The sequence below is a fragment of the Populus alba genome, chromosome 2, assembly GCF_005239225.2.
Source record: "Populus alba chromosome 2, ASM523922v2, whole genome shotgun sequence".
NCBI classification, from domain to species: domain Eukaryota; kingdom Viridiplantae; phylum Streptophyta; class Magnoliopsida; order Malpighiales; family Salicaceae; genus Populus; species Populus alba.
The window spans coordinates 9,433,347-9,449,802 of NC_133285.1; the positions used below are offsets into that span (position 1 = coordinate 9,433,347).

The 16,456-nt window shown below is 32.7% G+C and overlaps 1 protein-coding gene across 1 annotated transcript; it reads right to left on the reverse strand.

Annotated features, from left to right (window-relative positions):
- Positions 1-2,035: 2,035 nt before the first annotated feature.
- LOC118063437 (E3 ubiquitin-protein ligase SINAT3) lies at positions 2,036-5,248 on the reverse strand. The gene is made up of 3 exons (XM_035077465.2): positions 4,664-5,248; positions 3,322-3,708; positions 2,036-2,341 (listed from the first exon to the last, which is right to left on the reverse strand). Exons 1-3 carry the CDS (start codon positions 4,904-4,906, stop codon positions 2,069-2,071), a joined length of 903 nt encoding a protein of 300 aa, XP_034933356.1. The 5' UTR covers positions 4,907-5,248; the 3' UTR covers positions 2,036-2,068.
- Between the last annotated feature and the right edge of the window lie 11,208 nt (positions 5,249-16,456).

Below are 16,456 nucleotides of genomic sequence, written 5' to 3' on the forward strand. Positions count from 1 at the left end.
GTGTAGGAGAAGGGGACCTTGAAGAGGATCTGTTATAGATCGTCGAAGAAGCAGAGGATTCCGTACTTCCTGTATCAAGTGAAGCTGCTTCTCTTTTGAAACAGCATCACAAATCATGGGATCACCGCCTTGATGGGGACTGCTGAGATCGGCCTGGTTAAATTGCTGAATTATTGATATAATGGGCCTATATATTCGCTGGAATTTGTACATGCCAATATCGTACATATGCATGGCACGTTGAAGCATTCAAAGTTGCTTTTCCTTTTCAATCGGGTACTGGCGGTGGAACATCCTCTCATTCTGAGCTCCTCTCTCTTTTCACAGTTTGTTTCAGTATTTTTTTTTTGGGATTTGATGATTTTTCGTCAAGCTTGTAAATGTTTGTGTATTGTAGGGCATTGGGTTACGAGCCAGCATCGTTTTTGCAATTATTGCTTCTGCCGGAATCTTGCTGGTTTTCTTAAAAAATAAACGCAGGCTTCCAGGCAAATTCAAGAAGATGAAAATCCTTTTTTCCTGGAAAATTGTATTCCTCGACAACAATGCATCGCATAGAGGGCACCACTAGTAAACCAAAATTTCAATTTATTGACACTCCCGAGCGGTCTAGCCTATTGGTCAACAGCAAAGCTTGTCTTTGCGAAGGTCCTGGTTCGATCCTCAAAGAGTACCGCCTAGTCAACCCCCGCGGTGCTTACCCTGCTACTGGGCTTGCTAGGATGTTCAGTGGGCCCGGGGAATAATCGTTGTGGGCGGTAAGCTGGCCCAGACAACCCCGGATTTACCAAACAAAAAAAAAAAAAAAATTCAATTATTGTAACGAGGGCCTTGTAGCCCAAGTGTGGTAAGGGTTTTATTACTTCTGTATTCTGAGTTCAAAGTCTCAGTGTTGTATTGTCTGTCATCCTCGCGGTGCTTTACATGTTTACTGGGTTTGCAGGTGTTTCATGGACCGGTGGGATTAGTCGTTTTGATGCGCGCAAAGCTGGCCCGGACACGCCATCGTAAAATCAAAAAAAATATTTCAATTATTGATTGTTAACATCTATTTAAATTTTTGCCTTGGTATAATAATATAAGAAAAGTTATTACAATTATGAACTATTCTTATAAACGAAAGAAATTCAAAAATTATTATGGAATGTCTCTCAAGAAAAAAAAAAAAGGAAATCAAAAGGATTTCTGGTATTTTATTTTGTTTAATTTGAACTTAATTACAATTATTATTTTTTAAAGAAAAACTCTCGGCTGGTAGCTGGTCGTCATTTTAGCACATTAATTTGTTTTTTAATGTATTTTTTATTTTAAAAAAATTATCTTTAATATCAATATATTCAAAAATATTAAAACATAAAATTAAAATTAATTTTTTTTCAAAAATATTTTTAAAATACAAAAACAAGAATATAAAATTACCTTCTCATCCCTTGTTATAGCAACTTAAGCCAGCATCCAAAACGAGGAAGCACACTGAAAAAGCACACTGTGAAATATGGAGGTTAATGATGGAAACTAGCGCAGCTGGTAAAACCATTTTTAAATCTGGCCCGGAGACGGCTCGAGACCCATGTTACAAGTTATGACCGGATCAGTAGAAAAGGGTCCAACCACCCAATTTTTTTTATTTATAAAACAAAAACATCATTTTTGTTAAAAAAAATAATAATCAATGTTCTACATCCAAGGGCTTTTTGACCAATTTTTACAGGTTATCAATGATATCAAAGTAAATCTAAGTGGTTTTTTATAAGATCACTCGGATTTTTCGTTCCAACTTCAGATCAACCTCTCTGGGCAGATTTGAAATCTATGAATTGGCTACATTGCCAGGACAATTTCTTCAGGAAGTTTATTAACAATTTATAAAGCTAAGGCCCCAGTTTTATACATAAGGATTCTTAAAATGATCCGTGTTTTAGTAACAGTATTACAGGAAATAGAGCACACAGTAGAAAGCAAGAAAGTGAAAATCAGCCTAACTACAAAGGTTGGGAATGCATGCCCCACCTTCCGGGTTCTGCTGTTCTTCCATATCCGTCTGTAACTCGCAGGCTTTAACTCCTTCCTATCTTCCTCCAGAGAAGAAAAGTGCCATGTTACGTTGTATATACAGTCCATCATGGCTGTCCCTGACCTTCCTGTGACTATCTCTTATACTCCGTGGTGTGCCTTCCCAAATTAGTTTCCGACCATTTCCCCCAACCTCCAGGCTGTAGCTGTAATTCCTGGCCTCTGCCTCATCACCCATGAATCTGAGGAATGCCATGTAAACAGGAGCCATCCCGAGTTGGAAAGCTTCAAAATGGAGGCAGAAATACTGGCCAAAACAGTGGAAAACCTAAAGCAAAGTGATTGAAAAGCGAGTTCAGTGGTTGTCAAAGTAAGAAAATGCATTGTGCATACAAGGAATGCTATGTCATGCCACTCTGTGAAGCCTAAATAAAACGTATTGATTGGTCCTGAACTCAATTTATCTCTCATCCTTCTTGTCTGCATTGGGACTGGTGAAGGCATCAACCAATAGAATGCAGGCAAAACACAAGCTCGAGATGAAACAGCTGAATTCATATATCATCCACAGTTCAATTTAGTCTGTACTAACATTTGTCATATTTCATCCACGTCATGGAATTCATATTTACTTGGAAGGATGAGAGTTAATATTTTCAAAACAGTCAAAAAAACATTGCTCAGAACACACATAATAAAGGGAAACTGCTTGATATAATAATTGGATAACAAAGTAGCCTGAAATCTTTGACCACCAGACTAGTTTCTCACTATGGACAATCTCTTACCCTGAAACAAACCAGAGAATTACCAGACAAATACTAGGAATGGCTGAGAAAAGTTTGTGGTGGAGATCGAACTCAGGTAAAGACTTCATGAGGCCAGAATCCATGATGTCTTACCACTCAACTAATCCCTTGGGCTTAAAGTATTTATTTTACTGCAAGGTTATCACAGCTATTACAACCTGTTGCACACATACAAAGCAGGATAGACATAATTTGTGATCTCTTTAAAGAGAAGATCATGGAGTGAAGAAGTTCCTTGTATAAATAGCACAAGTGCTTCACTGTTGGCAAGAAATGACCATATCACTTTCCACACTTCGCCATAATCCAAGTTTGGTTACCATGCCTTAACATGATAAAAAAGAAGCATGTCATGTTCCAGTGCTGTATTGGAATTCCTATTCCACCCATCCACCCCCCAACCCAACAAAAAAAAGAGTGAGAGGGAAGCATGTAATGTGCATCCAGGAATATCTGCAAGTGGTTACGGATCAATTAAATAAGATAGAAACATTCTTACAGTTAACATCCATGTTGCATTTTCTACTTCACGAGGATTGGACTTGACATAGCGATGGTTGAAAGTACACCCAGAATGCATGTCCACCTTGTGATCATCTCTTAGATGAGCGACAAGGAATGGGATATCCCCAACAATAGCACACTCTGATCCAGCATATGGACAGCTGTATGGCCTAAAATTGCACAGGGTCTCATGTTTCAGTTTACTGTAGTATGGAAAAATCTCTGGGCATCCAAGTGACATGTATTTGCAAGGCAGCTCAAGTGATTCAGCTACTTTTTCCAATGCTAGACATCTAATGTCACCGAGCTCCTGTCTACAAGTGGGGCACCGATTTTGTACTCGTGTTTTACAGGTTGAACAGAGTGTGTGGCCATTGTGGCACTGCAGAAACAACAATTTGTTAACATCAGCCGACATCATCTAGGAAGCATAAGAAATCAGGAGCTCTAGCACAAAGCAACAGCATTTATAAGCACAATTTTCCCTCCATTGCATGGACACAGTGAGATATGTCTACTGTCTACAGGTAACCCCCCATATCCAACTATAAAGAAGTCACTGGACAGTTATCAATGGCCCAATATCTAACTAAAATCCACACAACCCTTTAGATTCAAAATTTAATGTTTTTAAACAAAGAGTTCCCTCCATATTTCTAGCAACTGCTGCAACATACAAATAAAATCGAGGACACCACACACATATGAATGGTCATAGTTTCTTAGAATCATGTGATGTAGCATTTTTATTTAGTTGTTCAGGTTTTGCAAAGTGAAATTGCAATTACATTTCAAAATCTCCCACTACTAGCACCCAAATATCAACATAATGCCCCAGCAAATGCTCTAGCACTCTATCTAATTCTCACCACAGCAAGCCCTTGCATTTGTATGGACAGTGCCGAGCACAGGACCCAAACGATTGGGCCCCAAAGACTCTCCGCAGTCACTGCAGAGGGTACATGTATTTGTGAAGTCCTACGGACTAGGTTCACATACCAAAACCAGCAAAACACCTAAATTCTACCAAAGTCGAAAAACCAAAAATCTTCCAAGCCCATAAATTCCTAAATTCACCTAGCTGTGACAGAAGGCAGCTACCTGAATCTCCACAATCCAACCAATTAAACCAACAGACACAAATCCTAACAAAATCAAGCCTGCAATTTCCACAGTTCAACGGCCATGGCTATATTTTTATCAGCAACAACATACCAAAAAGCACACCAAACCCGCATCAATAATTGAACAATTAAAAGCCCGAAAAAAGAAAAGGAAAAACCATATGCATAATCATGTTAAACAAGAAAAAAGGAAAGAAGAAAAAGGGGCCAGACCTGATGAATAGGAGGGTACATAGAATTGGTACAAACAGGGCATTCGAGGAGCTCATGAACACTGGTAGTGTGTATAGCTGAAGCCACGGTATTACTATTGCTGTTGCTGTTGTTGTTGTTGGTAGTGGTGGTGGTGTGTGGCTTTGAAACAGAAGGAAAATGATGAAGATGGTGGTGGTGGTGGATCTCATCCTCATCTGTTAAATCTAAGGATGGCACACATTCAATGCTATCCAATTCCATTCCTACACCACAAAAACAACAGCCTTCCAATCAAATATAATTATATATAGCAGCTGCTTCAACTCTCTTCTGGGTATTTCTATGCCGTCTCTCCTTATTTCCTACGAAGCTGATTTATCAGATTAGAAAGGGGGAACAGATTGAATCGAAGCGGTAGCAAGATCTGTTCGTGTTATGTAAGAAAGAGGCACGTTTCTTTATCGGTGAAAGTCACCGTCGAAATTGTGAGAGGCATTGGATCAACATCGAAGGGTTTCTTTCAGGCAAGAGAGAGAGCGAGAGGAAATGTAAAAAAAGGTTTTTCATAGGAGGAGATCAGATTAGGTGGAATAATGGAAAGGGGTTAAACTAAACTATGATTATAAGATTAGATTAGATTCATTCGGTTTAACGGCAAGATGGCAGCGTGGTAAAGGTTATATTTTAAATTATTTTTTATTTTAAAATAATATATATTTTTTAATTTTTATACAATATGTTAGGGGCACAATGGCTTCGGAATGGTTTTGAAGTACGTAATAATTATTTTTTAAAGTAATTTTTATTTTAAAATATATAAAAATAATATTTTTTATTTTAAAAATTTTATTTTTAACATTAATAAAATAAACAAATTTATAATATGTGTGTCCATCCTTTCAACATCACTAGCTGTATCAAGCTGGCTTGTATGTGTAAAGAACTTGCTCATGAGCAGCAGACACATGTTTGCTTATATTTTATGGGATATTGATTTCAACCATTCTCAATGCTCTCTTATGATGTCTTCAAAGTGGGAAACTTTTTTTTATTATCAACATGAAATATTTAGACTAATTTATGAATATTTTGATTAATTTTATGAGTTTAAAATTAATAATTATATAAAATTTAAATAATCATCATATTAATAACCACGGAGCTCGAATTTCAGATCACGAGGAGGATAAATCCTTTATTTTCAAACTCTTACCATCCTAGTATATAAGTGCAAAAAACTATACACTATCAAGTTCATAATCTCAAAATATGATATGATTATTGAAAACTAATTATGTTTAACATGATTTATAAAAATAAATATTTATTTTTCTAAATTAAATAGAAAAAAAAATCACACCCAAAAACACGTTTTTATAACTAAATTAAAAAAACTGAATAATTAAAAAAAATAACTTATCTTAAAAATCATCCAGCATCGTAGATGTTAGGGTTGGGCCACTTTCCATTCAATTTAACTTATAGTTTCAACCCCTGGAGCTTGCACACTTGCATTGACCAGGACCAATTCAAATTATTAAGACTAATTGTCAATAGCATTTGAACCACTTGTATCGTGGGTATTTAATTCGTATATTAACAGAACCTAGTCACCTTTGCAAAAACATTGTAGACACATATTTATTTATATTATTTGTTGGAACAATATAATGGTGCTTTGTTATTCAAACCAAAAAATATTAAACCAATTATTTGAGGAATTAAAACTTTTCGCACTGGGCATTAGTTATCATCAAAATTAAAATAAAAATAAATAAATATTTTCTTATTTTAAAAGTAGATAAAAAATACTCCTCAAAGTGAGAATTTTAAATATAATACCCAAGGATGTTTTTGTATTTTCATATTTTTTTTCCTATCATTATCAGGTGAGGTAATTTGATATTTAACTAGATATAAAAAAAAATACAAAAAACACAATGAAACAACTAAATTGTTATTAAAGCAAAAAACCTAAAACTTGCCTCAAGGGTTTTTTTTTATTTTTATAATAGTATTTTTTGTTATCATGTTCGTTAATGGATAATTTGGTATTTTCATAAACTTGCCTTTTGAGCGGTGTTTGTGGTCAATGGTGACATAGTTTATCGCTAATAATACTTTCCCCCGTCTTTTCTCTCTCCTCCTCTTAAAACTTGTGTTGATCATGCAAAATTTAGAGTTATCCTTTGATTTATAAGAATTTTCACTTTGATCATTATTCTTTTGATTTGTAATTTTATTTTTAGTTCTTATATAAAACTTTGATTTGTTTTTATCAATTTCATTCTTCAATCTCAATTTGTAATACGCTTAGTTTTTTTCAATTTGATCTTTATTTTTTGGATTGTTTTTTTTTTTTAGGTTTTTTATTAAATTTATTTTTATTTTTAATTTCATCATTCAATCAAAAATTTGTTTGTATTTCTTATTTTAATTTTGATCTTTATTTTTTATTTTTTTTTCTTTTCTTAAACTATTTTTTCCTTTCAATTTCTTCCTTCAATCAAAGATAAAATTTATTTTGCATTTCAATTTTGATCCTTATTTTTTTAATTGCTATTTTTTGTTTTAATCTTCCTATATAATTGAAATTTTTTTTAATTTTTGTTTTAAATATTTAATTAATTAAAAATTAAGTTTCAGGGTTTTTTTAACCCAAGCCACATGTTTAAGAAATTAACACATATTAATATTAGGTTTTTCTAATGGGTTTTGTGATTTTTTCATCTTTTTTTTTATTAGGTTATTTTTTTATCATTTTTTTTTATCGGGTTATTTCTTTTGTATCGTCTTCTTTTTTGAATTTGAACCTTATGTTATATTTTTTTTTATCATCAATTAAAATAAAAATCAATTTATTTGATTATACCTATAACCCGGATGGTGAGGGGCCCGTGCATAGTTGGGATCCACAGCTGGTTGTAGCAAACTGCGTTCCATTTTTATTTTTTTTCCTAGTAATACAAAGGAATGTTTAAGATACATACAAAAGTGTTAGAACTTAGAACTCCACGACCAAAATCTCATTTCCTCGTATGTCTGCTGGCAGTCTGTACTGTATGTTTCAAATTTTCTACGCAAATAAGAACCTTATCGGTGCGAAGGAAAAGGAATTGGAATAGGAAAAAGCACTGCCACCTTGTTATCGCAGAAGGCATGGATTAAAGCGGGCAACAGCTGACAAATCAGTCAAGATTATTAGATTTCATGATTAATACAGATCCTTCAAGACATCACCATCATTGTTCATTGGCAGCAAGAAAGTAGAAGAAGATGGAGTATTATTATATATGTGGTCTCTGAAAAGTGGACAGAGTGTCATCTATCCTCTGTCATCAAGGTTAAAAAGACGATTTAGAGTGATAATGGGCATAAAAAGATGGCTTGGTTTCAACGTTACTCCAAGATGAAAGAAACATCAAGTGCAAAAAGATCCCAATTTGTCTATCTCAGTAAAGCATGTAGCCACCTAAATTGATTCTCCACTTTTTCACAAGAAACCATTCAAGCACTGGTCAGCGGTTGCCTGAAAACGGGTCTGATATCAAATTCAAGAGCCGTTTGATTGATTTCTGAGGTGGAGCTCGTTGCTTCAAGTGTTGAACCTGTTCATGTTCACTCTATCCTCCGGTTAACCAAGCTACGGGTCACATTGCATGGCAAGACAGAACGGACAACTAATTCCTGCCATCTGAGACCCATGGAATCTGCAGAAACAGATCATAAGATTACCCACTGGCTACTACAAGGGTTCATATTCTTAAAATAATAATATTTATAAAAAAAAAAATAATGGTATTTTTAATATTAATAATATTAATTATAATAAAAATCATTATATTTATAACACAAATAATAGTATTTTTAATATTAATACTTTTAATTATAATAATAATATTTATAATACAAATAATAATATTTATCATATCAATAATAATATTAAACTTGTTTGGCTAAAGTTTTTATAGTCATAATTGTTTTTTAAAAAATACTAACAATAATAATAATTGTTATTATTTTTTTATGTTTTTTCTCTGCAAGCTCAGCTGCACGGGTTTGCCACCCATATGAGGGTCTGCAAACCCAAGGCGCAAGTCAGAAAAGATCTAGGCGTGCGAGTCTACACCCAACGCATTGTTTTGCAAGCTCATGCAAGCAGGTTGCAAACCCTAGACACGCGGGCCTACAAACTCGCTAGCCTAGGTTTGCAACAATGCACACGGGTCTAGTCCTAGTGTCCAAGACATGACAGCTCTAATGTCAGGTGTCTGCAACTCTATCATGCCTCATCAAAATTTGTATTGACTGTTTTCTTTTAAACTATTATTTTAATATCAAATGTATCCTAATAAAAAAAACAATCCCACTTTTCTCTTGCAGTTTTTGTTAGGGCTGAGTATTTCCGGTTCGGTCCGGTTTTAAACCAAAATAAACAACCAAATCGAATTTTTTTTTTAATTATTTTGAACCGAACCGAACCGAACCAAAAACCGGTTCAAACATATTAATTTCAGTTTGGTTTTTTTCCCTTCCAAACCGGTTCAAACCCAAAGGTCCTCTCTGCTTCTCCTACAACCTTGACCGCAACAACGTCCAACTACGCGTTGATTGTTCGAGGAAAAGTTCATCCATTTCATTGTAATTAATCAAATGGCAGAGGGTTGTAGAAATCCACGGATATGAAAAACAAAAGAAAAGAAATGGATATACTATTCCAATTTCATTTGTGGCACAGACTCAACAAGAAAATTAAAACCCAAAGGAACCAAATCCATAAGGGAGGGGAGGAAAATCAAAGGCAAAGGGTAAAGTAAGGGAAGGGGGGGAGGGTAAAGTGAGAGACAGAGAAGGGAGAGGGTGGGGTGGGGTGGGGGGGATTCAGAAAGACGTGTCGTAAATTGCCGGCCAAGAAAGACATAAGAATTAGAATTTTGGGCTTCAGATTTTTCTCTTACGAGATTTCGAGTTGGGTGAACAGATATGGACCTTGCTGAACTAGATTCCTTGCTAGCGAGAGCGGCTCAGAAAGATAAAGGAGCACAAACAAGGGTTGTTTGAAAATGAACAAATAAACTAACGCACTACTAATTTTCTACCAACTAGCAATGCAACTACTCCTAAACTCAAACAGGGGGGAGGGTAAAGTGAGAGACAGAGAAGGGAGAGGGTGGGGGCGGGGAGGGGGGGCGACTAGGGTTAGGAAATGTTTATTTATACTTGTTTTTTTTTAAGTGCTAGTTGATTGAACCAGATCGATTTGGTTCGGTTCGGTTCAATCAGTTTCAGAATTTAGAAACCGGAATCGAACTGAACCAGAATTTTTTTGTGATTTTTTAATTGGTTAATTCGGGTTTTTTTTTGTTTGGTTTTTTCGGTTATTTTTTTTCGGTTTCTCGGTTTAATTGGTTTTTTTACTCACCCCTAGTTTTTTGCAACTTTTTGCGGTAATAATAGCTTTGTTATTACAATGCTTCGAGTATTTTATATTTAGATAAATAATAACAGGAAACTAAGCTATTTTAATATATTACTAGTTAGATGACCTGTGCGATGCTGTGGGTCAATTTTTTTTTTTTTTGTATAAAAAATATCAAAAAAATAAGATCTAAAAGTATTAGGTCTTTCTACAAAGCTATACTCAAGAGTCTTCGGTTTGGCTACAATGTCTAACCTAAGAGTAATATTTATAATATTAGTAATAATATTAAACTTGCATGATCCAAGTTTAAGTGGGTTTAGCTGCAATATTAAACTCAATAGTCTTGGATGTGGGTCTGGCTGCAAGGTTGTATCATAAAAGTGTGATAATCAAATAGATTAAGTAAAAAGAAAAAAACATGAAGAAAAAACCAACATGAAGAAAAAGAAAAAGAAATCTAAACTAACTGGGTTAACCCTTTAAATCAGGTTAACCTGTCAAATATTGGATTCGTGTCATGAAAGTTTGATAACTAAATAGAAGAAAAAAAATTTGATGGGTTAACCTAGAATTAACTAGGCTAACCTGTTAAACTCGGGATCCGTGTCATGAAAGTTTGATAACTAAATAGAAGAAAATTAAACATTAACAAACTAAAATAAACAAAAACAATTAATTAAAAAGGAAAAAAAAACAAAAGGCATTGGTTTTCACTATGGACTGCACTCTGCAATCCACAGTCAATAGCATAAAAAAGGCAACAAAGCAAAATAAAAAAAAAAAGAAAAAAACTAATTGGGTTAAAAGAAAAAAAAAACATATAGGAAGAAAAAAAAACTAATGAAGAAAAACAAAAAAAAAATCTAAATTAACTGGGTAACCCGTCAAACCTGATATCCGTGTCATGAAAGTCTAATAACTAAATAGAAAGAATTTTAATATCAACAAACTAAATTAAAAAATTTAGTTAGAAAGGGAAAAACAAAGAAGAAAAAAACTTATACAGAGAAAAAAACTAATGAAAAAAAAAAGAAAAAAAATCTGAATTAACTGAGCTAACCTGTCAAACATAAGATTCATGTCATGAAAGTCTTATACCTAAATAGAAAAAAATTTAACATAAACAAACCAATTTTTTTTTATAAAAAAAAAGTAAAAAAAAAATAACAAAATGCATAAGCATTTTCATTATTGACTGCACCTTGCAGTCCAGAGTCAAGGACATAAAAACAGCAAAAATACAAAAATAAAAAAAAAATAAAAACACTAGTCTACAACTAAATAGAAAAAAAATTAATATTAATGAACTAAATTAAACAAAAAAATATTAATTAAAAAGAAAAAGAAAAAGAAACCTATAAGAAGAAAAAAATAATGAAGAAAAAGGAAAAAAAATCTAAATTAACTAGTTTAACCCTTCAAACCAGGTTAACTCATCAAACCTAGGATTTATGTCATGAAAATTTGATAATTAAAATAGAAAAAAAAATTTGATGGGTTAACCCAAAATTAACTTAGTTAACCTGTGAAACCACGTTAACCCGTCAAACTCGGGATATGTGTGATGAAAGTCTGATAACTAAATAGAAAGAAATTTAACATTAACAAATTAAACTAAACGAAAAAAATTAATTAAAAAGAAAAAAAAAAGCAAAAAAAAAAAACTTTGGGTTATCTTGTCAAACCAAGTTAACTTGTGATTTGTGTTATGAAAGTCTGATAACTAAATAAAAAAAAAAATTAGTATTAACAAAAGAAAAAAAACAAAAAAAAAATGGATGGGTTAACCCAGAATTAACTTGGTTAACCTGTAAAACCTGAGATATGTGTCATGAAAGTCTGATAATTAAATAGAAAAAAATTTAATATTAACAAACAAAACTAAACAAAAAAAAAAAAGCAAAAAAAAAACTTCAGGTTAACTCGTCAAACCAGGTTAACCTGTTAAATCCGGGATCCGTGTTATGAAAATCTGATAACTAAATCAAAAAAAAAAATTAACATTAACAAAAAAAAAATGGACAGGTTAACCCGTGAAACCTGAGATATGTGTCATGAAATTCTGATAACTAAATAAAAAGAAATTTAACATTAACAAACTAAAGTAAATGAAAAAAATTAATAAAAAAGAAAAAAAGCAAAAAAAATTTTTAGTTAACTCGTGAAATCAAGTTAACCTGTTAAATACGGGATCAGTGTCATGAAAGTTTAATAACTAAATAAAAAAATTAACATTAACAAATTAAATTAAAAAAATATTAAAAGAAAAAAAAAACAAAGAAAGAAGAAAAAGAACTGAAAGGCATAGAAAAAAAATGAAAAAAAAAGTTTTTTCTTAAAAAAAAAACAGCTCAAAAAACAAAAAAAAAACAAAAAAAAAAAACATACAACTCAGCCTTTCACCGTGGATTGCTATAGTGAAAGGCTGATCCTTTTAGTATATTTTCTAATTCTAATAATATAATTATAATTATAATAATTACAATGTTCTCTGATGCATTTTTACCCTCTCCTCTTATCAACTGCGCCACAAAAACCAGCAGTTATTTTTCTTCTTTAAAAGAGTGAAATTGTTTTATCAATTTCTGAAAAGTCAGTCAATATCTTGTCAAATCTATTTTACGTAATATTTTATATTTGTGCCAGAAAAAAGAAAGAGATGGGAAAGCTATAACCTGTTAAAAAAAATACATAAAAATATATGGCAGAAATGCTACCACATATCCAACAAAACAAATGAAAAATAGTGAAATAAAATTGGTCAAAATTGTAAGAACGAATTTTAAATGTAAACAGTGCAATCCACAATGATTTTAGACACAATCTACAGTGATTTACTGATTTCTTTTAGTTTTTTTTAATATAATTGTCATAATCCAATTTTTGAACAAATAATAAAAATTAAATATAATTGACAATGGGGTTAAGACAATAAATTTTGAAGTTTGGAGATGTAATTTGAGAGTTAATTGATCAATTTTGAAAGAAGTAAAAGTTAAAAATTTAATTAAAGGTCAAATTGGACAATCCACAAATTAAGGACTGTTTTGTAAATAGTGTTATAATTTAGAGACTTAATTGAAATTACTCCAAAAGGGAAAGATTAAAAGAATTAATTAAGGACCAAATTGAATAATCCAGGAATTAAGCACTGTTTTGTAAACAGTGTACCAACTTGGGGATTTAATTGAAATTTATCAAAAAAGGGGCAAAATTAAAAGAAACTTTTAATTGTTTAGGGGTCTAATTGCCGAATTTCCAAAGTCCAGGGGTCAAATTGAAAATGTCCATGGCTGCTTGAAACATCGCCGTTACTGTTGGAATCCATTGCTGCCGAAACGTCGTCGTTGCTGGTGGAACAGTCGTGTTCGTCTTCTGCATCCCGATTCAACAGGCTGAAGATCTGCAACGAAGTTGATCCAATCGTGGACCATGCCTATCGCCCACTATCTCGTCGGGGAAGAGAAGAGTCATGCAAAGACAGGACTAGTTAAAAGAGAGGGGCTGGGGAGTCTATAAAAGGAAGCAGAAAACCTAGTCGCCAAAAAAAAAAAACCCAGAAAAAGCAGAGTTAAGAACAAAGAGGAAACAAGAAATCAACCCAGAAAAGCAAGAAATCATACCAGAAAAATAGAGAAAACAAAACACAACCCAAAAATACTGAGTCAAAAGAAGAAAAACAACCCAAAACAGAGGAACTCACAGCACAGAAACAGAGCATAAAAAACCCAAAAAAATATACAGAGAAGGGGAAGAAAGGCAGAGTAGAGTCACAGATCAGCCCACGGCCTTCGTCCCTACAGAAAAAGAACAAGCCAAGAACCGAAGAAAAACATACGAACATAAGCAGAGGACATCCACCGTGACCAGAACCATTGTTGCTGCTGCCTTCGGTGTATCCAAAGCTAGGAAAGTAAGTTTCTCTTTCACCGCTTTTCATTTTAATTCACTTCCTACTGTACATTCTCAATTTAATTCTCTTTAGCAGCTAATGCACGCGTGATTTCGTTCATGTGTGCTTCATGTTGCCCAGCCGAGTCACTGGCTTGGGCCAGTGACCGGGCTGGGCTGGCTGGGTGACACGACCAAAAGATTGATGTCTTCTCCCAAGTGCAGGAGTGTCGAAGTAATAAATAACCCAGCAAGACCGGGGTCGAACCACAGAGAGGTTAATTGTATAAATTATAAATAACAACACAACAATAACAATAATAGCAACAATAACAACAATAATAATAACAATAACAGTAATAGTAATAATAATATTAATAGTAATAATAATAATAATAATAATAATAATAATAATAATAATAATAATAATAATAATAATAATACTCAGTACGTGGCGTTATTATACCTGAGAATGATCTAAAAGATCGGGTCACAGGTTTCCAGCCTATATACTGAGTTTATGGAAAGATCAAAGAGATATATTATATAATATAAACAGATTTCTGATGCGAATGAACAAGGCAAGACCAACAATGTCAGGATCCTTGATCAAACACAGAGCATACTTAACATACATAAAATATAACAAGAATGTAAATAATAATAATAATAATAATAATAATAATAATAATAATAATATTAGTAGTAATAATAATAATAACAATAAAAAGAAGAGGATGAAGAAATTAATGAGAACTTTGAGATGGAAGATTAATGTAAGGATTAAACAATGATAAAAAATAAATGTCAAGGTTAGAGGATCCACCAATGGTATTTCAAACAAGTATAATATAAACTCTTATTACTCAATTTGGAAACCACACACGAAAGAGGTTCCATTCGGATGATTTGTCATTAGCTCATTATAAATTATTAACATGATCATATTAATTATCTCATTTACATAACACCAAACTTTTAAATATTATCAGGAATTCATGATGTTAATTGATGTTAACAACAAATCAAGTACCTTTCATAGCTCAGGTGTAGGTAATACCATACGGTTGGGCTATGAGAGTGCCAAGCATTTGTTGTACCAAGTATTATACAACACAAATTTAGATTAACCATTTAACAAGCAAGGTATTAAGAATTAGTAAGATAAAAAGATAAGACATGTTAATATTAAACATTAAGGTTCATATGGAGTTTATACCATACTTGTTCTTACACCATTAGTGTAACATTTTCACCTTGACATAATAAACTTAGCCAAACATAATGAAGAAGAGAAACATAAATAAACAAAACAAGAACATAAATAAAATACAAGTTAACTAAGGAAAGGAAAGGAAATGAAAAGCATAAACAAGAAATTAATGAAAGCAAAACTTAAGAATTACAAAAATATAAAGAGAGAAAATAAAGAGCATGAACTTGATCTGAACAACCAAGCCCCTAAATACATGGCAAATGCCTCCTTTTATAGTCCAAAATTCGGAGTTATTGATTTGATGACTAATTGTTGAGTGGGTGGCCAACTTTTGACTTGGTGAAAATCCTTATCTTCTTGTCTTAATAAAACAAAAATGCTAGCATCAGGACTGGGTCCAGATGTCCAAATGAAAGTTCTAGGAAATTCTCTTAGCTTTCCAGGAAAAAAAAGATGAGGTCATTTGGACTTCTAGAACTCAAGATATGGACTGAACACTGAACAGTGTCTGGCCTGCAGGACAGGTTCGGACTTCTCCGTTGTTGCTATAATTTGGACTTGAAAACGGCCTTCTTAGATCTTGATGTCCAAATGAAAGTTGTAGGCCTATGTCTTACTGAATTTGTGTAAAACTTTGAGGTCATTTGGACATCTAGAACTCGAGATATGACCCAATTACCGAACAGTGTTCCAGTTTGGACTGCACCAACATCTCTTTTCTAAGTTTCACCCTCTCTTTATCTTCACAAATTTCAGTAGTTGAATTCATCAATCAATACTTTGATTTATGTGATAGACCTGCATTTAAGATGAACATTTACCATATATTAGGGTATTTTATAGTATTAGACTTGTTATTATAAAACATGCTTTAGTTAAGGAGTTATTGATACTTTAAGTGCAAAATGATGATATAAAACCTTGATAAATATGCACTTTTAAGTACTAATCACAGGGCCTAGCCCAGCCCCCACAAAAAAATTATGCCGGCCCAGCCCAGTTCAAAAAAAAATAAAATAAAGGACAGGAAAAAAAAATATATGTATGCATGGAAAAAAAATAATATAAATTTATTGGTTTATTCACTGACGCCAGAGTCGGAAATAAAAATACCGGTTTAATTTATATTATTCATTGTATTTTATTTTTATTTAACAAAAAAAATGTGCATGCTTAAAAAATAAATTTATTTTTATTTGTTTATTCACTGACGCCAGAGTCAGAAATAAAAAAAAAAATAAATTTGTTTTGTTTTTTTTATAAACTGCATAATATTTATCAA

Excerpts from the sequence above, each read along its gene's own strand:
- LOC118063437 (XM_035077465.2), bottom strand. The coding sequence starts at position 4,906 with ATGGAATTGGATAGCATTGAATGTGTGCCATCCTTAGATTTAACAGAT. Across the intron at positions 3,709-4,663 it reads TGTACCCTCCTATTCATCAG|TGCCACAATGGCCACACACT; the intron begins GTCTGGCCCCTT and ends TTGTTTCTGCAG. Across the intron at positions 2,342-3,321 it reads ATGCAACATGGATGTTAACT|GTTTTCCACTGTTTTGGCCA; the intron begins GTAAGAATGTTT and ends ACTTTGCTTTAG.